General features: G+C 40.4%; 1 protein-coding gene across 12 annotated transcripts in view; it reads left to right on the forward strand.

The window, feature by feature from the left end:
- tenm4 (teneurin transmembrane protein 4) overlaps positions 1 to 21,463 on the forward strand; it is a 660,982-nt gene that overhangs the window by 592,310 nt on the left and 47,209 nt on the right. For all 12 annotated transcript variants that reach the window (XM_043691653.1, XM_043691652.1, XM_043691657.1 and 9 more), the window contains 4 exons: positions 2,399 to 2,631; positions 7,061 to 7,215; positions 15,989 to 16,866; positions 21,130 to 21,302. In XM_043691653.1, coding sequence (XP_043547588.1) covers positions 2,399 to 2,631; positions 7,061 to 7,215; positions 15,989 to 16,866; positions 21,130 to 21,302 — 1,439 coding nt within the window. The remainder of the gene's footprint in view (positions 1 to 2,398; positions 2,632 to 7,060; positions 7,216 to 15,988; positions 16,867 to 21,129; positions 21,303 to 21,463) is intronic.

Genomic DNA, 21,463 nt, shown 5'->3' on the forward strand with positions numbered 1-21,463 from the left:
GGATTCTCTAAAGGTAAACGTGCAGGTTGAGTCCGTGATTAAGAAAGCTAATGCAATGTTGTCAATTATCTCAAGAGGGTTGAAGTATAAAAGCACTGTTGTGCTACTGAGACTTGATAAAGCTTTTGGAGTACTGTGTCCAGTTTTGGTCCCCACACCTCAGGAAGGACATACTGGTACTGGAGCGTGTCCAGCGGAGATTCACACGGATGATCCTTGGAATGGTAGGTCTAACATGTGAGGAACGGCTGAGGATCCTGGGATTGTACTCATTGGAGTTTGGAGGTTAAGGGGAGATCTAATAGAAACTTACAAGATAATACGTGGCTTGGAGATGGTGGACGCTAGGAAATTGTTTCCGTTAGGTGAGGAGACTAGGACCCGTGGACACAGCCTTAGGATTAGAGGGGGTAAATTCAGAACAGAAATGCGGATACATTTCTTCAGCCAGAGAGTGGTGGGCCTGTGGAATTCATTGCCGCAGAGTGCAGTGGAGGCCGGGACGCTAAATGTCTTCAAGGCAGAGATTGATAAATTCTTGATGTCACAAGGAATTAAGGGCTATGGGGAGAATGCGGGTAAGTGGAGTTGAAATGCCCATCAGCCATGATTGAATGGCGGAGTGGACTCGATGGGCCGAATGGCCTTACTTCCACTCCTATGTCTTATGGTCTTATGGTTTTAAATACAAAGGTGATGCAGGATTAGAAGGATAGAAGAATGGTGAAACAATTAAATGATACATGTTTGTTCAGTGGGAGGGGTGGAGTTGACTGGGAAATAGAACTGATGATTGATGGAGGAAATTGCATGGAGGATGAAGTGAGCAAATGCACTATTTCAAAAAGTGAAATAAGGACATTAAGGAGGGAGTGGAGAAAACATTTAAGAATCAAGAGGTGGAAATGAGCGAGAAATAGGAAAAAGATATGTTTTACAATGTTGATGAAAGAGAGGGAAAGCATAAGCAGAAAGATAGTGGGTTGTGATTGTGACAGTCAAAACTAGAAATAGAACTCCCAGAAAGAAATTAATTTTAAATGGGTTTATGACTTTAATATCGCTTTACACAGAATGAGGAGAAACAGAACAAATAGCGAGACAGTATTTTGAAGAAATAGTTGATAAAATTAACTGAACAAAAAATATGGTGTCAAATGAAAAGGGGTTTTGATATCAGAAATATTAATTAAGTAAAGACCTGGGCTTCAGACAACAAAAGTAAAGGTACAAGGTAATACACGTAAGAAGGGCTGACAAGATAAGGGATTGCGCAATAAATAATAAAACTATAGAAAGCAGAGAGACCTTGAAGTGCATGCACATCCACAGATCCTTACAAGTTACTAGACTAGTAGTTAAGGTGGGTAAAAAGGCATTTGTAATATTTGTACTTTATTAGGTACACATAAAGTACAAGAGCAAGGGGTTTCTGCTGGAACATTATAGAATGGTGGTTGTGTCATGACTAGAGTGCAGCACACAGTTCTGATTACATTATTGGAGGATGTGATTTGCACACCACAGGGTATAAAGATTTAGCATGATGCTGCTAGGCTGGAGGGTTTGCTGTGAGGAGAAGTGGGATGCACTGAAGTTGCTTTCCTTGGAGCAGCAAAGGTTGAGATGGAATCTGATAAAGGTAACTAACATTGATAGGGAGGATAGGAAGGCACTTTTACAATGAGAGAGGAGTCAATAATCAGGGAGCATAGACTTAATGTAAAAGATAGAATGTTAAGAGGAGAGTTGAGGGTTTTTTTCATCCACAGGATAGGTAAAGTCTCAAACTCATGGTCTGAAAAGTTACTTGGGTAAGAAACTCCCACAACATTTATGTAGTACTTGGATATTCATCTGCATTGTCATTGCCTCCACATCTATCGGCAAAAAGCTGGAAAATGGAATGAGTGTAGTCAGATCTTTGTTTACTGGTGCAAGCACAATGGCCAAATAGCCTTCTTCTGTCATGTAAACCCCTCTAAGTTCATTGGAGAAAACTAATTAACTGTAAGGCTTGACCTGAAGGACCCACAGAAGACATAGAGTGAGGAACAAGTGCACTATGTCTGTCAACTAATCGTCAAAAACAGAGTCAAAGATATTAGACCGTGTATGGGTGTGGTTGATTAAAGCTATTGGGCTGAAGAACCAACAGAGGTAACAGAGTGGAATACTAGTCTGGGTCAATCAGCAAGGGAGTGCCTTGGGTAAAGTGGGTTAAGATACATAAAAGACCAGATGTTAATTAGAGTTGTGCAGAATGAGTTTAAAAGAATTTAAAGGGCACAACCTGCCCTAATTGGAAGGGACAGCAAAAATTCAAATTTACAAAAAAAATTAAAATAATTTAAAGGAAGTTTATCTGAAGCTTAACATTGCTTTTATTCTCTTTTAGTAACAGTCCAGCACACAAATACTACCTCTCTGTGGATGCTGTGTCGGGATCATTGTATCTGTCTGATACCAATAGCAGACGTGTCTATAAAGTAAAATCCCTTACTGGAGTCAAGGAAGCCACTAAGAATGCTGTGGTAGTGGCTGGAACAGGAGATCAATGCCTTCCATTTGATGAAGCTCGATGTGGTGATGGTGGAAAAGCAACTGAGGCCACTTTGTCCAGTCCAAGAGGTAAATTCTTTATCCAATTAATCACGACAACTTTATCTTCGGCAGCTGAAAACTGAGTAGATATTCTTATGTTTGTGTTGCAAATATACTAAAAGTGTACAATGGAGCCTGTAGAAATCCCAGCAAGGGCACATCAGTTCTGAAGATTCTACCCTGAATGACTGGTTGTGTGGAATGTGCACATTCTCCCCATGTTTGCAAGAGTTTCCTCTGGGTGCTCCAGTTTCCTCTCACAGTCCAAAGATGTGCAGGTGGGTTAGCCATGCTAAATTATCCATAGTGTCTAGGGATGTGCAGGCTATGTGGATTAGCCATGGGAAATGCAGGGGTACAGGTATATAAGGTTGTGGGGGGGGGTTGGTGGTGGTTGTTGTATGTGGGTGGGACGCTGTTCGGTGGATCAGTGTGGACTCAATGGATCAAATGACCTGCTTCCACACTGTAGGGATTCTATAATTCTATTTTATTTCTCAGATTGCAGTAATGCAATCGTTCCAAGAGTAATCGTCAACACAGAGTACAAAGCACAGCCAATGTGGCTCACTTCATATGAAGTTACCTACCTTCCCCCACCTTCCTCCCTGACCTATCATCTTCATCCCCAGCCTCACTCACCTATTGTACTCTATGCTACTTTCTCCCCACCCCCACCCTCCTCTCATTTATCTCTCCACCCTTCAGGCACTCTGCCTGTATTCCTGATGAAGGCTTTTGCCCGAAACGTCGATTTTACTGCTCCTCGGATGCTGTCTGAACTGCTGTGCTTTTCCAGCTCCACCAATTCACCTGACCTGCACATCTTTGGACTGTGGGAGGAAACTGGAACACCCGAAGGAAACCCACACAGACACGGGGAGAATGTGCAAACTCCACACACAGTCACCCAAGGCTGGAAGCAAACCTGGGACCCTGCTGCTATGAGGCAGCAGTGCTAACCACTGAGCCACCGTGCCACCCTACTCATACTTTACATATTAGCAGATAGCTCAGTATACATGTGCTTATTGATATACATTAAAACCATAAGAAATAGGAACAGGACGCTCCTGTTCATGGCTGATGTGATATTCCACACATCCACTTTCCTGCCCTTTCCCCATAGCCCTTGATTCCCCTGCTGATCAAGAATCAATCTATCTCAGCCTTAAATATACGCAAGAACTCTTCACCCCCCACACATCTCTGTGACAAGGAATTCCAAAGGCTCACAACCCTCTGAAATAAGAAATTCATCTTCATCTCAGTCTTAAATTGGTGCCCATTTATTCTGAGACAATACCCTTTGGTCCTAGACTCTTCCCATGAGGGTAAACATCCACTCAGCATTTGCCCTATCAAGCCCCTTCGGAATCCTACATATTTCAAAGTGATCACTTCTCACTTGTCTCAATTCTGTAGAGCTTCCTATCCAAATAGAGCTTATTTTTAATATTAGGTGACTAAGGTGGCTATGATTACTTTCTTATAATTTTACACAGACTGAATGACTAAGTTTGCAGATGCCCAGGAGATCATCAATAATATGCATTTTGGTGCAATCATTTAGTGCAGTCAAAAATAACATTTAAGTATTGGTAAAGTTCAGGAGACAGTAATAAGATTGATGAAAACCTAGAATGTAAGCAATGGAAAGGCAGCATCATTTGAAAAAGTTGGAAGAAATAGGCTTGAATTTATTTCACTCCCCGCCGTTGGGTTTGAAGGTGAAGTCTCTTTATATTCAACAAATAACCTACACCCCTTGCCCTATCCTCACTGCAATTTTATCATTGGAGAGGGTGACATCAAATAACACCCACTGAAGTGCCTCACCAATCATTCTCAGGTTTTCACCAGCAGATGAAGAGGCCCACACTAAGCAGTTGGATTGTTAGTGGGCAGAGAGTCTCTCATTAACTGGCTCCATGGGTCCATCACTGTCGCCCTCCTAAGTCCCACTGGTTCCTTTGTGTTCATGGCCTCTCAAGACCCAGCCTGCCACCCACCTCACCTTTCCTCTCAAGCTGAGGCCCAGAGCTTGGTACCTAAGGACCCCTCACTTAACCAAATCCAGAAGTCCAGGCAAGCTGATGGCTTCTGATTGGTGGGACTGTCACTGAGGGGCAGAGTCCCTGTCTTATTGATAATTAAATGGCTGTGGTGCAGCTAGTGATCTCTCCTCTCACCATCCTGAAGTGTTACCCTGCATGTGTCAGGCACAGAGAAACTGGTGCCTCATACAATTCAGCTCTAAACATCTAAATTACTTTAAAATAATGAGTCTCACAGATATTTTCCAACTATCAAACTCTTCACAAAATTAGAATATGAAAGGAACAAACCTGGATAGATAACCAATTAGTAGACTTTTATTTCACTTCACACAGCAAAGTATGAATACAATGTCAACTAATTCCATCAAAGAAGAACTCAATAACAATTTGTTGAAGAATGGGATTGAGCATTATAAAGATAAATATGGTGATTAACTACCAACATGTCACACTGTTATTTTGCTACTAAACCCATACTGATGTCATCTCCAGTATTCATTTGAAATCCTATCTGTGGTCTGTTGCCTTCCATAGCTATTAAGTACGTTGGTTGAGTTGCTGCTGTCATAGAGATATACAACACGGAAACAGACCCTCGGTCCAACTCGTCCATGCCACCCAGATATTCTAACCTGATCCAGTCCCATTTGCCAGAACTTGGACCATATCCCTTTAAACCCCTCTTATTCATATACCCATCCAGATGCCTTTTAAATGCTGTAATGGTACCACCCTCCACTACTTCCTCTGGCAGCTCAGTCCATAAATGCACCACCCTCTGCGTGAAAAAATCTGAATATCTATTACAGCTTTCATTAAAGCAAACAATCATGCCCATTCATGAACGTCCATTCAATGCTTTAAAAGCCCATCAGCCCATATGAAAATAAACATATACTCACAAACCTACAGCAATGATAGCAATCCTTGAAATAACTTGAGTTGTCAATTAAACTTTGAATTTATACACCATCCTCCAACCACCATTATGGGATAATTGTAAGTTGTGGAAAGCAACCAACTAACAATAATGACATAAATATAGCCGTTGAGGTAATGTTAAACATTTGTGTAAGTAATGGAACAGATTTTTTCAATATTCATTGACACAGACAGGCTTCATTTCATAATTTTTAGTGTTGGGATTCACTTAAATTGACAAGTGAGGACTGCAGACGCTAGAGATCAGAGTGAAAGAGTGTGGTGCTGGAAAAGCACAGCCGGTCAGGCAACATCCGCGGAGCAGAAGAGTCAACGTTTTGAGCATAGGCCCTTCATCAGGAATCCCTGATTATAGAATCATAGAATCTCTACAGTGTGGAAACAGGCCCTTTGGCCCAACAAATCCACATTGACCCTCTGAAGAATAATCCTCCCAGGCCCATTCCCTTACCCTATTATCCTATACTTACCCCTGACTAATGCACCTAACCTACACATCTCTGAACACTATGGGCAATTTAGCATGGCCAATTCACCTAATCTGCACATCTTTGGATTGTGGGAGGAAATGGAGCACACAGAGGAAACCCATGCAGACACGGGGAGAATGTGCAAACTCTGCACATATAGTCGCCTGAGGCTGGGATTGAACCTGTGTTCCTGGCACTGTGAGGCAGCAGTGCTAACCACTGAGCCACCGTGCCACCCCAAATGAAGGGCTTATACTCGAAATGTCAATTCTCCTGCTCCTCGGATGCTGCCTGACCGGCTGTGCTTTTCCTGCACCACACTGTTCGACTCTTGCTACTGTCATGAGGCAAATTACATGTGGTGAGTGAGCCTTCTCATTATCTATATATATCAGAAATTTCAAACAGATACTTTTATACTAAAGTTATAAGATATAAAACATATGTGTTTTTTAAACATCCTCTTGGTTTTTACTTGTTATGTGGTTTCCAAGTATTTTTGTATGGGGAAACCTTCAACATATATAAATATGTTCTGTGAGAACACATACCTCAGAGAAGTAGAAGGATCACTGCAGAAGACCAGAGCAAAATACTTTAAATGCTGGAAATATTCAGTGGGTCTGGCGCATCTGGGAGAGAGAAACCAAATTAATATTTTAGGTCAATAAACTTTCATCATAATCTCTGGTAAACGATCAAGGAATCAAAATGTTAGCCCATATTTCTCTTTCCACAAATGCTCCATGACCTGCTGAGTATTTTCAGCGTTTTCTATCACTGCAGAAAATGCTTTGGTGAGACATTTATCAACTAAGTTAAACTGCTACTAATACAAATAGAAACATGATGATTTTGAGGATCCCTGATGTCCCCATTATAGTTGAAAGTTTGTGGCTCCATCAACAGAAAACATGGATATGGAGTGAACACAAATCATATTTTGACAGTTGTATTGTACTGTTCATTGTTTTCCTTCTCCAGGTATTGCTGTTGACAAATTTGGTTTGATATATTTCGTCGATGGAACAATGATTCGCCGGATTGATCAGAATGGAATCATCTCCTCTGTGATTGGTTCCAATGACCTAACCTCAGCAAGGCCTCTTAGTTGCGACTCAGTGATGGATATTTCCCAGGTAATATGCTTGTCATACTTGTAATCTTTCAGAAAAAAGTAACTCATTTATCATTTTTTTTAATTTGGTGCGCAAATTGAAGGTGTAGGGAAAATTAGCTGAAGCATAGGTACGAGTTTCTAATTTATCTTATTTGTCCAACATAACTTCATTGTAAATGCCAGAGAAACAGCATAAATGAATGTTGCCACTATATCTCTGGCGACAATCATGTGCTAAAGTTACAGCAGATTCCCAGCAAAAACCTTGAAGAAAGCTTATCCCAAACTGTCCAATGGATATGTATGTCTTTCTGCATCATAGATAAGGTCATAATTTTGTCTAACCACTGGTTTGAGGTGATGATTTTTAAAATTAATTCATTTTACATAAGTTACTTTAACTAGCTAATTTTATTTGAAGTGGAGATGCATTTGCTTATGCTAACAACGAACCACTTTTAAATGAAGTGAACTTTGTGAACATTTATGTCATAAAATTATAAGAGGTATAGCAGAAATCATTAGTGGAAAGAAATAAAAGTATCATAAATTGATTTGCTGGCATAATATTCACCTAAAAACAATTCATATCAAGTGTACTTGGTTTCTAACAGGAACAGATACAATCCCTCAATTCACTTTCAAAATCCCAACTGTCTAACCTTTTGCATTCCTTTTCTAACAACAACATTTTTGTAGCCACTGATTTACTCAACCACACTCTCTCCTCTGACTTTGATGTCCAAATTCCCTACAAAACCGTTACTAAGGGATGATGGTGTCCCAACCTCTGGGTCAGCAGACCTGGCTTCAAGTCCCACCTGCTCCAGAGAGGTGTAACGACACCTCTGAAAAGGCCTATTAAAACCATTACTCTCTCTCTATCACTCTTTGTCTCACCTTGACTACTCCCACTAGCCATCCACTGCCAAAATCTGGTGGGACTACCGAAAGCACTAGTGGAACTTGTCATATCTGCCATTACTTGGGTGGCACGGTGGCACAGTGGTTAACACTGCTGTCTCACAGCGCCAGAGACGTGATTCGATTCCCGCCTCAGGTGACTCTCTGTGTGGAGTTTGCACATTCTCCCCGTGTCTGCGTGGGTTTCCTCCGGGTGCTCCGGTTTCCTCCCACAATCCAAAAAATGTGCAGGTTAGGTGAATTGGCCATGCTAAATTGCCCATAGTGTTAGGTGAAGGGGTAAATGCAGGGGAATGGGTCTGGGTTGGTTGTACTTCGGCAGGTCAGTGTGGACTTGTTGGGCCGAAGGGCCTGTTTCCACAATGTAAGTAATCTAATCTAATCTACTGCTCACTATTCCAGGAATGCAATGATAATCCCTGGCTTCCTTCTTGATTGCAGTGCATCTTTTTAGATTACTCTCCCTGCCCTCTCCAAATAAGTGCAAGCTGCTCAGGGTATTCTTTGTCACGAAGGTCACTTTGTCATTAACCTTTCAGCTGTATCAGCTCTCTCCACTGCATCACTCCATAGCCCTTTAAATTCGTCACTTTCAAATATATATCAGCTCTCTTTTAAGGTTTCATATGGAATCTGTGTCCACCAGACTACCAGCTTCTCATCTTCCTCCTAGATTTCTTGCTGACAATCTTGAAATTGTGACCCCTAGTGACTGACGTACCAACCAGTAGAAATAAAATATCTTTCTTTACCCTGTCAAAATTGTTTGTAATTTTGAATACGGTCACCTCTTAATCTTCTCTGCTCCAAGGAGAATACGCCCAATTTCTATAAACTTTCCTTGCATCTAAAATCCCTAATTCTTAGTATCATTCTAGTAAATCTCCTTTGAATTCTGTCCAGGGCTTTAACATTCTTCCTTAAAAGGTGCCCACTCTCCTACCCTATTGCTCCTGTACTCACCTCAAAGTTGTATCATTGAGGGTCCAATTTCTCTCTATGTTTCTTCTACCAAAATCTAATACCTCACATTTCTCTCATTGAAATTCAACTGCCAGGTGTCTGCCAATTTGGCCAGCTTGTCAGTGTCCCTCTGAAGTCGCTCGATGTCACCCTCAGTACTGTCTCTACCTTAGCTAAAATTTAGAGATTTTACTCTGAATGTCCATCTTCAATCATTTATATAAATCGGAAAAAGCAAGGGTCCCAACACCGATCCCTGGGGAACATCACTTTCAACTCATCTCCAATCTAAGAAATGCCCATCTATACTTACCCTCTGTTTCCTATCTTTTATAGAGTTACAGAGATGTACAGCATGGAAACAGACCCTTCGATCCAACCCATCCATGCCGACCAGATATCCCAACCCAATCTAGTTACACCTGCCATCACTCAGCCCATATTAACCAACTTATAATCATTCTACCAAGCAGCAATCCCAAACAATTCTAATCTGCTAACTGACCTGCCAAGTCGCACCATATCACATGCTTTGTGAAAGTCCAAATATATAACATCCACAAGCACTACCTCATCCACTGCCTGTGTCCACCTCATCAAAGAACTCCATTAAATTTGTCAGACATGACATGCCCTTGATAAAGCCATGTTGACTGTCCAGTTAAACTTATTTTTCTCGAAGTACATATTTACTTTATCCTATATAATGGCCTCCATCAGTATGCCCAGTATTGATGTCAAGCTAACAGGTCTTTAATTTCCTGTGTTATCCTTTGTCCCTTTATGAAACCACAGCGACATATTTACAATCCTCTAGTCCCCTGGGACTAATCCTGCATTCAAAAGGCCTGGAACATTTCTGTCAATGGCTCTGCAATTTGCTCCCTTACTTCTCTCAGCAATCTAGATTGCAGCCCATCCAGGCCTGGGGACGTCTCTACCTGGAGTGCTGCTGGTCTTTTTAGCATCTGTTCTTTATTTATCATTACTCTGCTCAGTTGCCCAACACCCACGTTTTCAACTTGGCAATGTTGCCAGTTTCTAATTTGGTAAAGACAGAAGCACTATGTCATTTAGCATTTCAACACTGACTATTGCCTGCATATTTACTCTGATTAAGCATTTGATGATTCCACAAGCCTGACCTGGGAGAAGGTGCCTCAAAGTTCAAATGTTTGTTTTGAGGGGCCAGGTTCTCTGGGAATAAACACAAGAAACCTCAAAAACTCCGCTGTTGAGTGTGGCGCTGGACTGAGCAGAAGTCCTGCTTTTGTGCTCCAGCACTGTGTGAAAGTTTTTTTTAAAAATCAGCCCTTCCCTCAATCCCACATCCCCCACACAATTCCATTCATTCCACCCTATTCCATATCCTGCCCTCTACCCACATGCATGACTCTTCATCTTCTACGTGATTATATATGCCCCTGTGCCCTATGCCTTTCATATACTCTATTCCAATTTACTTAGATTACTTACAGTGTGGAAACAGGCCCTTCAGCCCAACAAGTCCAAACCGACCCTCCGAAGAGCAACCCACCCAGACCCATTCCCCTACATTTACCCCTTCACCTAACACTACAGGCAATATAGCATGGCCAACTCACCTAACCTGCACATTTTTGGACTGTGGAAGGAATGTGCAAGCTCCACACAGACAGTTGCCTGAGACGGGAATTGAACCTGGGTTTCTGGCGCTGTGAGGCAGCAGTTCTAATCATTGTGCCACCATGCTGCCCAATTTGTGCCCCTATACCCATTGCCATTGCTCCAGATCCTCTATGCCAACTTATGATCAACCCATCTCTTTGTCCTTAAGAGCCCTTATGCCAACTTAGTGACAATTCTTGCCAACTCATAATCAATTCTTGCGCTCCCATACTCTACCATTTGCCCTAATCCCTTCCATGCCAACTCACCCAATATAGGTTGACCTCAGGATCAATGTTGAGATCTGATAAAATAAATTTCTTAAGTATCTCTTGAATAATTATAATTGAATAATATTGAATGAGGATTTTGACACTGAAGGAAGAGTGATATATCTCCAAGACAGCATGATCCTTCCTTTTTCACATAGTTATGACGCTTCTGCCTGCTTCCCTGATTGAGTGTTGGCTGCCTATTTCCATACATACATCAAAATGAAATCAAGCAGCAAGAATGCAGAACGTTATCTATGAAAATGCATTCTTACAACTATTATTTTGGCTGAAAAGCGAGTATTGAAAGGATCAAAATATCCTCTCTGGAATTTGTGGCAAGATTGTTGTATCATTTCTGTACTATTAAAATTGCATGCTAATTTTAAAAACACGTGCAAACTTTAAAAGGAGATTTGATGAATTAAATATATTTTAAATTATTTAAAGAATTTTAAAATTTAATGTCCTCTCCTCCTGGGATCACTTTTTGTTGCTTTTCACTCATTCACTCCTGTACGTGACCCAAGTTATTTTTTGAGGAGCCTATGCAGTAACTGGTGGCTTTCAATTTTCTAGGTAAAAACTCCTGATGAAGGGCTTTTGCCCAAAACGTCGATTTTACTGCTCCTCGGATGCTGCCTGAACTGCTGTGCTCTTCCAGCACCACTAATCCAGCTTTCAATTTTCTGTTGATACTTTATTGTAAAGCCCAATTTTGACAATAATTCATGACAACACAATCTCAACTTTCAATAACAGTCATTTAATAGCAAAACAAATTGTGTACCCTGACTGATCTCTCTCTGGTTGGGAACAGTAAGACAAGTTATAGTTTACCCGTTGTTCCATGCTTGACAATGTACTTTCCAATGAGCCACTATGAGTCTTTAGCGCGGTCTAGGATCTGCTTTTAAAATCCTTTCAAATTAAGGACATTTCACTTGTTCCTCACTTCAGCATAATTAACTGATACACTTAAAAATTAAAATGGCAAGATAATCACAATGGCTATGAAAAAGTTGGTAATTTTGTAATAGAAATCCAACACTAAAAAAAAGTAAAATTGGGCCCTTTGCCATGTTAAGAAGGAGCAAGAATATTAATTTATAATTTGGAAGAAAGAAAAACCTTTCAGTTATATTTCAATGCAATACATGCCATGAAATTTTTGAAGGCAATTTGTTTTTAAAACAATTTTTTAAATCACAAGTTATTGAAAAATAAGATATACTATCTGATGCTGTTGTAGATAGAACAGAGAACATCACAGCATAGTACAGGCCCTTCGGTCCTTGATGTTGCACTGACCTGTGGAACCAATCTGAAGCCTATCTATCCGACACTATACCATTTTCATCCATATGTTTATCCAATGACCATTTAAATGCCCTTAAAGTTGGCAAGTCTGCAACTGTTGCAGGCAGTGCATTCCATGTCCCTACTGCTCTCTGAGTAAAGAAACTACCTCTGACATCTGTCCTATATCTATCACCCTCAATTTAAAGCGATGTCCCCTCATGCTAGCCATCACCATTCAAGGAAAAAGGCTCTCACTGTCCATCCTATCTAACCCTCTGATTATCTTAGTTAACTCAGTTAAATCACCTCTAAACCTTCTTCTCTTGAATGAAGACAGCCTCAAGTCGGAAGAGATTAGATTAGATTAGATTACTTACAGTGTGGAAGCAGGCCCTTCGGCCCAACAAGTCCACACCGACCCGCCAAACCACAACCCACCCATACCCCTACATGTACCCCTTTTTACCTAACACTACGGGCAATTTAGCATGGCCAATTCACCTGACCTGCACATCTTTGGAATGTGGGAGGAAACCGGAGCACCCGGAGGAAACCCACGCAGACACTGGGAGAATGTGCAAACTCCACATTCCCTCAGCCTTTCCTTGTAAGACCTTCCCTCCACACCAAGCAAATCCTAGTAAATCTCTGCATCCTTCCCAAAGCTTCCACATCCTTCCTACAATGTGATGGCCAGTACTGTACGCAACACTCCAGGTACGGTTGCACCAGAGTTTTGTACAGCTGCAGCATGACCTCGCAACTCCAAAACGCAATCCGTTTACCAATAAAAGCTAACACACCATATGCTTTCTGAAAAACCTTATCAACATGGATGGCAACTTTCAGGGATGTTGATCATGAACACCAAAATCTCTCTGTTCGTATACACTGCCAAGAATCTTACCATTAGCCCAGTACTCTTTATTCCTGTTGCTCCTTCCAAAGTGAATCACCTAACACTTTTCCACATTAAACTCCATTTGTTACCTCTTAGTCCAGCTCTGCAGCTTATCTATGTCTCTCTGTAACATGCAACATCCTTCAACTCTATCCACAACTCTACCAACCTTAGTGTCATCCGCAAATTTGCTAACCCATCCTTCAACACCTTCACCTCGGTCACTTATGAAAATGACAAACAGCAGTGGCCCAAAACAGATCCTTGTGGTACACCACTATTAACTGAATTCCAGGATGAACATTTTCCATCAACCACCACCCTCTGTCTTCTTTCAGCTAGCCAATTTCTGATCCAAACCGCTAAATCACCCTCAATTCCATGCCTCCGTATTTTGTGCAATAGGGAACCTGAATCAAACGTCTTACTGAAATCCATGTCGACCACATCAACAGCTTTACCTTCATCCACCTGTTTAGTCACCATCTCAAAGAACTCAATAAGGTTTGTGAGGCATGACATACCCTTCAGAAAACCATGTTGATTATCCCTAATCAACTTATTCCTTTCTCGATGATTATAAATCCTATCTCTTATCACCCTTTCCAACACTTTTCCCACAACTGAAGTAAGGCTCACTGGTCTATAATTACCAGGGTTATCTCTACTCCCCATCTTGAACACGGGAACAACATTTGCTATCCTCCAGTCTTCTGCTACTATTTGTGTAGACAATGACGGCATAAAGATCAAAGCCAAAGGCTCGGCAATCTTCTCCCTGGCTTCCCAGAGTTTGCTAGGATAAATCCCATCCAGCCTAAGGGGCTCATCTATTTTCACACATTCCAGAATTGCTAACACCTCATCCCTGTGAACCTCAATCCCATCTAGTCTTGTAATCTGTATCTCCGTATTCTCCTCGACAACATTGTCCTTTTCCAGCACAAATACTGAGTGCTTCCCCTATCTCCTCGAACTCTAGGCACAACTTTCCACTACTATGTTTGGCCCAAATCTTTCTCTCGTCAGGAATTCTTTTATTTTTGATATACCTATTGAAAGCTTCGGGTTTTCTTTGATCCTGTCTGCCAACGACTTCTCATGTCCCCTCCTGGCTCTTCTTAGCTCTCTTTAGGTCTTTCCTGACAAATTGAGCCTTCACGTCTCATCCTAACATAAGCCTTCTTTTTCCTCTTGACAAGAGATTCAAATGCTTTCGTAAACTACAGCTCTCGCTCGACCACTTCCTCCCTGACTGACAGATATGTGCTTATCAAGGACACACAGTACCTGTTCCTTGAATAAACTCCACATTTCAATTGTTTCCTTCCCCATCTTCTGCATCCTAAATCTTGCCTAATTGCATCATAATTGCCTTTCCCCCAGCAATAACGTTTGCCCTACAGTATGTACCTATCCTTTCCATCGCTAAAGTAAACATAACCAAATTGTGGTCACTATCACCAAAGTGCTCACCTACCTCCAAATCTAACACCCAGCCAGGTTCATTACCCAGTACCAAATCCAGTGTGGCCTCGCCCCTTGTTTGCTTATCTACATACTGTGTCAGGAAGCTCTTCTGCATGCATTGGACAAAAACTGACCCATCTAAAGTACTCAACTATAGTATACTCAAACTATAATATTTGGAAAGTTAAAGTCCTCCATAACAACAACTCTGTTACTCTCACTCCCATCCAGAATCATCTTTGCTATCCTTTCCTCTACTTCTCTGGAACTAATCAGAGGCCTATTGAAAACTCCCAGCAGGGTGGCCTCTCTGTTCCTTTTTCAAACTTCAGACCATACTACCACAGTAGACAAGCCCTCAAACATCCTTTCTGCCACCGTAATACTGTCCTTGACTAACAATGCCACCCACCGCCCACAACCTTTACCATATTCTCTGTTCTTACTGAAATATGTAAATCCCAGAACCTGCAACAACCATTCCTGTTTGTGCTCAACCCATATCTCCAAAATGGCAAATTATGAATATTACTTCATAATATTGCATTATTATGGTGCCTATTTCCAAGTTAGAAGGAATGTAATATAGTGGAGCTCATTTCACATTATCTTTGCACAAATTCCTTTTGTAGACAGAGAAAATACATTATAAAAAGCATAATTTAGTGTGGTTTTCAAATTTTTCACATACATTTCGGAACTGTTATTTAATTTATTTAATTTAGTTTCTTCAACAAGTGTGAAAAATTAAGCATTGAAGGATAGCCTCACTTAAGCTATTTCAGGAGTTGTATCAGTCACATGAAATGCTGGTTCAAATAAATAGGAATTTTCCTGCCAGCCGTAGCTGCAGACTGCCAAAAGGAGAAGTCGTTCAAGCTGTTCCATTGTTTATGGGAAAACTAAGATTTACAGTGTGGATGAAATAAAATTTATTTTCCTGTTTACAGATTATTGATTTCATGAGAGAATATCCAGGTGTCATTTTGTATGTGTGTTTGAGGAGCAAAGGGAAGAGATTTTTTAAATTTTGCTGATCTCGTGCATAAATGACAATATTTTTCCATTTTAACTGATATATTTAGTTGTTTAAAACAAATCAGGAATGCTAAGTAAGTATCTTAGTCATTAAGTCAATGCTTGAAAAGTTAAACATTCAAAAGGATCTTACAAAACAAATTGGGTAGTCATGTATCATTGAAAGGAGAAAGAATGAGAAATTTCAGCAGCATCACAGCATGTTTTACTATTGTTTCTCAGACTGAAATCAAATATTAATAACTACTATTGATTTTGTACCATTGTGCCCTCAGGTACGTCTGGAATGGCCCACTGATCTGGCAGTGAATCCCATGGATAATTCACTTTATGTGTTGGACAACAATGTGGTACTTCAGATTTCAGAAAATCACCAAGTGCGCATTGTGGCTGGCCGCCCAATGCACTGTCAAGTGCCTGGAATTGATCATTTCTTGCTTAGCAAGGTGGCAGTGCATTCAACCCTGGAGTCAGCTAGTGCCATTTCTATTTCCCATAATGGGATCTTGTACATAGCAGAAACAGATGAGAAGAAAATTAACCGTGTGCGCCAAGTCACAACAAATGGTGAAATATCTCTCGTCGCTGGAGCACCAACTGGTTGTGACTGTAAAAATGATGCGAACTGTGAATGTTACTCAGGTGATGATGGATATGCAAAGGATGCCAGATTAAATGCCCCCTCATCACTCGCAGTATGCCCTGAGGGCGACCTGTACATAGCTGATCTTGGAAACATCCGTATTAGATTTGTTCGGAAAAACAGACCTTTTCTTAATTCTCAGAATCTCTATGAAGTTGCTTCAACCATTGATCAAGAATTGTATTTATTTGCCCTGAATGGTAGCCATCTGTATACCCAGAGCCTTATCACCGGAGACTATCTTTACAATATCACATATACTGAGAATGGAGACATTAGCACAATCAAAGACAATAATGGAAACTTTTTACATATTCGACGGGATGCCACAGGAATGCCACTCTGGCTTGATGTGCAAGATGGACCACCTTACTGGCTGACTATTGGAACCAACAGTGCTTTGAAAAGTGTGTCTACCCAGGGTCATGAACTGGCTATGATGACATACCATGGCAATACTGGTCTCATGGCAACTAAAAGTAATGAAAATGGATGGACCACATTTTATGAGTAAATATTTATATATTGTTTATATCAAATAGATAAGTAGATTTTGGGGTGGATAATCAACATACACACAGATTGAATGACGTCAGTTTACCTTCAGAAAGTAGGAAAGGAGTGTATTTGTAATTTCATTTCTTTCACTGGATTTACTACTCTAATGAATACACATAGGTGGGAACAATCCCTCTGGTAATGACAATGAAATCGAACAGCAAGCAACACCATTGAAACCTCTCAGATTGTTATTTAGTCCATTCTTGGTGTTGCTCAGCAGATTACTAAACCAGGGAAGATTCAGCACCAGCACATTATCTCAGTATTAGGTTGATGCTGCGATTTCTAGATCTGAGTACCAGCTGGTTGGCATTTGAGATTTCCATGGGTGCTCATAGGCAGAATTTCTGCTGAATGTCTTACCAGTCCGTATTTGTGAATTAAGCAACATTCTCTCAGCCATCTATAGGGACCTGATGTAATTAGATTTTAACGTTCACCAAACTTTAATTTGCAACTTTCCTTCTTGAAGTAAAGCAATTCATAATTTTAATTGCAAGTTTTCAATGGTGAGGTCCTTAGCGTGGTTCCAACCACTTCCACAGGTGCACAGAAGATTGCCCACAGCTACAAAATGTTTTTTAAAACTCTTCAAACAAGAAATTCTTAGACTTGTTTGAAGGTCTTATAAAATTAAGATATATAGTTTTCATTAAGTAATATTACAGCTGAAAAAGCAGCTTGTATATAATGTCAAATCTGTTAAAGATGACTGATCAAGCATACTTTGAATTTTTAATTCATTTGTGTTAATCAAATGATTAATGAGTTGATATTGCTCTCAAAATTTCAACACAAAATGTTTTTAAAAATTGTTTAGACAGCACCAAGTCCAAGTCAACTGAGAATAACAGGAACTCCTGACTGGCATAGTGGCTCAGCGCCATGAACCCGGGTTCGATTCCAGCCTCAGGCAACTGTCTGTGTGGAGTTTGCACATTCTCCTCATGTCTGTGTGGGTTTCCTCCGGGTGCTCTGGTCTCCTCCCACAATTCAAAGATGTGCAGGTTTCGTGAGTTGGCCATGCTAAATTGCCCATAGTGTTCAGGGATGTGTAGGTTAGATCAAGATTAAATATAGGTCAGAGGGAATGGGTCTGGGTGGGTTACTCTTCAGAGGACTTGTTGGGCCGAAAGACCAGTTTCTACACTGTAGAGATTCTAAGTAGGGATTCTACTATTACACTTATAAGGTAAGGTAAAAAAAATCTCGAAATAAAGAGGTATAATGTGTTAATTTGTTTTCTAATTAAGTAAACTATGAAATATTTGAATCTGTCGTTAAATTATCTTTTCAACAAAGGATTAAAAATTCAGCGAATTCTTGCTTGCTTGAGAAGATTTGTAGATCAGGGTGTGGATCAGGTTGTAAGTTTGCTCACTGAGCTGTTAGATTTGTTCTCAGATATTTCATCACCATCTAGGTAACATCATCAGTGAGCTTCCAAGGAAGCGCTGGTGTTCTGTCTCGCTTGCTATTTATGTGTCTTGGTCTGTTACGGTGTGTGATATCACTTTCACTTCTTTTTCTGAGAGTTTTCTGAAATGGGGTTCAAATCAATATGTTTGTTAATAGAGTTACGGTTTGAATGCTAGGCCTCTAGGAGTTCCTTTGTGTGGTTTTGTTTAGCCTGTCCCAGGATGGATGTATTGTCCCAGTCAAACAGGTGTCCCTCTTGTCTGTCTGTATGGATACTAGTGATAGTTGGTCATGTCTTTTGGTGGCTAGTTGATGTTTATGTATCCTGGTGGTTAGTTTCCTGTCCATTTGTCCACAACACATGCAGCACCCAGGAACTATGAGAAGCCAAGGAAAAACATTATACAACATTGTCAGAAACAATGGGTACCCGATAAGTGCAGTCCGCCGATTCTTACACAACAGACCTAAACAGAAGACACATCACGCCCAGAGACTCTAGCCACCCTGCCTTACATTAAAGACATCTCAGAGATGACAACCAGACGACTCCAGCCCCTTGGCATCATGGTTGCCCACAAACCCACCACTACAGTGAAACAGCTCCTGATGAATTTAAAGGACCCGGTACCAACAACCAGCAGAAAGAACGCCATATACAAAATGCCATGCAAGGACTGCAACAATCATCACATTGGACAAATAGGCAAGAAACTAGCCACCAGGATACATGAGCACCAACTAGCCACCAAAAGATAGGACCAACTATCACTAGTATCCATACACACAGAGAGGAGGGACACCAGTTCAACTGGGACAATACATCCATCCTGGAACAAGCTAAACAAAGACATGTACGGGAATTCCTAAAGGCCTGGCATTCAAACCAGAACTCCAAACATGTCGAATTGGACCCCATTTACTAACCAGTCAGAAAACAAACCAGAAGTGATTTCACCAACCACAACAGACCAAGACTCACAAATAGCAAGTGGGACAGAACACCAACACTTCATTGGAGGCTCACTGATGATGTTACCTAGCAAGGTGACAAAACACCTGAAAACATATCTACCAACTCAGTGAGCAAACTTACAACCCAAATTCTTGCTTCTTCTTCCCTACTTTGCTCCAGACTAAGGCTTACCTCTTTGCTGAACAATGACTGGTTTATATTGCTGAGCATCATTTATTTTCTGCACTTATAAATGAATTTTACATTTAATTCAATGTGACCCTAATTGACATCAGTGAAGCGAAGATGTGTTGCTTCATTGATGAAATGTTTCACTGTAGATCAAACATGACTTTAAATAATAATTACAAAATACATTTCAGGTTAATCAATAATGCAAACAAATAATTTCAAAAGAATGAAAGAATGCCCTGTTACTGCCTCACAAATTGAACAATGCATCACTTACAGGAAGCAGGAGGGTAAATTATAACAGGCAAAGTTAAGACAGGTTTGGGGAGTTTAATCCCTTGGAAGCTGTATCAGGACAGAATCACAACATGCGATTCAGGTTTCACCTGGACAGACTGCCATGTACATCTTGGATCTGTTGGGTAAGTAATTGTAATTAGCAATAGGTCATTAACTACTGATTTAACAAATGATTTCTGCTCTTAATACCTAGTGTATTTATATCCCAAGCTATCAACAACTTGTCAGGGTTATCCAGCTGAATTAATAATCGGGAGTGCTTTGTCAGTGAAACTGGCAGGCTGGCAAGTGTTTGATCAGTGAAACTGAAGAACTTCAGTCATGTCCAGATGAAAGGCAGATGGTCATTGCGTTCCTTCTTTCAGTAAAGAGTGCTTCACTGCTTGGCAGCTGCTTGCTGACCTCATCATCTGCCCCACAGTTCATATAGTTCTACCTTTCAGATCTGAGGCTAGTGAAGGGTAACAATGCCAAGGGCATTAATAACGGCTGGTTTCTTCTCCTCTGGTGCATTGCATTCTGCAGCATAAATGGAATAGCTACATAGATCCCACTTGAAGAAGATGAGACCCCTGTAAGATTTACAGACAAAGGATCAGTCTTTTCAATGTGTGTCAGCACCCATGCCACAGGAAGCTCAGGTTCTCACTGCAGGTTGCTAATGGCATTTGTAGCCTCTTTCTGGCACTATCTTCATTAAGACGGAGCATCTTTCTGGGAGCAACACCTAAGGCCAACATGGATGAAAGCAAAAGGATGTCTATATTACCAGAGTTTTATGAATGGTAGTGGATTAAATTATCAAGAAATTCTATTCAGTTGACAATGCTTTTTGTTGATACTTAAGAATAAAAATAATTTTGAAATGAAAACATAATCAAAATAACATTAGATATTAAATGCATTGGTTATCTGTTTTCCAGCAAGCTTTTAATTGCATGATTTCAATCTTATGTTCGCAGTTAGTCATTCCATCCCTCAAAAACAGAATGTCCTCATTTCATTAATTCAGTGAATATATCAGAAGCATTTCATTTGAAAACCCTTTACTGCTCAGTGATTTTAAATGTTGATTTATTTTTGTGATTTATTGATTTTAAGTCTCTCATATATAAATTATCCTGTCCATGTGTATTTAATTACTGATTGCTGCCTCAGCAAAAATTAATCCCACTTGCCCAATTCTTTTGATGTCGAATGAAAGAGTTTTAATAGAACCATCCAGTGAAAATTGGAGTTCCTGTAAGCAAAATTCTATATTGAAAAGATTGTTGGCTGCAATATAAAAATTCATCTTTTTCAGTCAATGAACTGAATAAATATATACATAATTATTTTCCACCCAGGTATGATAGTTATGGCCGGCTGATCAATGCAACTTTTCCCACTGGTCACATCTATAGTTTCCACGGGGAAATTGATAACTCAGTTCAAGTCCATGTTGAAACGTCTAGTAAGGATGATGTTACAATAACAACCAACCTGTCAGCTGCAGGCTCATTCTATACACTTGTGCAAGGTAAGTTCATTCACTCATTATGGAGACTGTTAATTGTTTTCTCTCTTACTGTTCTCTTGTTCTCACTCATGACAACTAGTTATTATGCATAGTTTTAATATTATTATAATTGTTTTGGCATTTTCCTTTGGCTAAAAACAATTGTCCCAATATATGACATT

The sequence above is a fragment of the Chiloscyllium plagiosum genome, chromosome 6 (assembly GCF_004010195.1).
Source record: "Chiloscyllium plagiosum isolate BGI_BamShark_2017 chromosome 6, ASM401019v2, whole genome shotgun sequence".
NCBI classification, from domain to species: Eukaryota; Metazoa; Chordata; class Chondrichthyes; order Orectolobiformes; family Hemiscylliidae; genus Chiloscyllium; species Chiloscyllium plagiosum.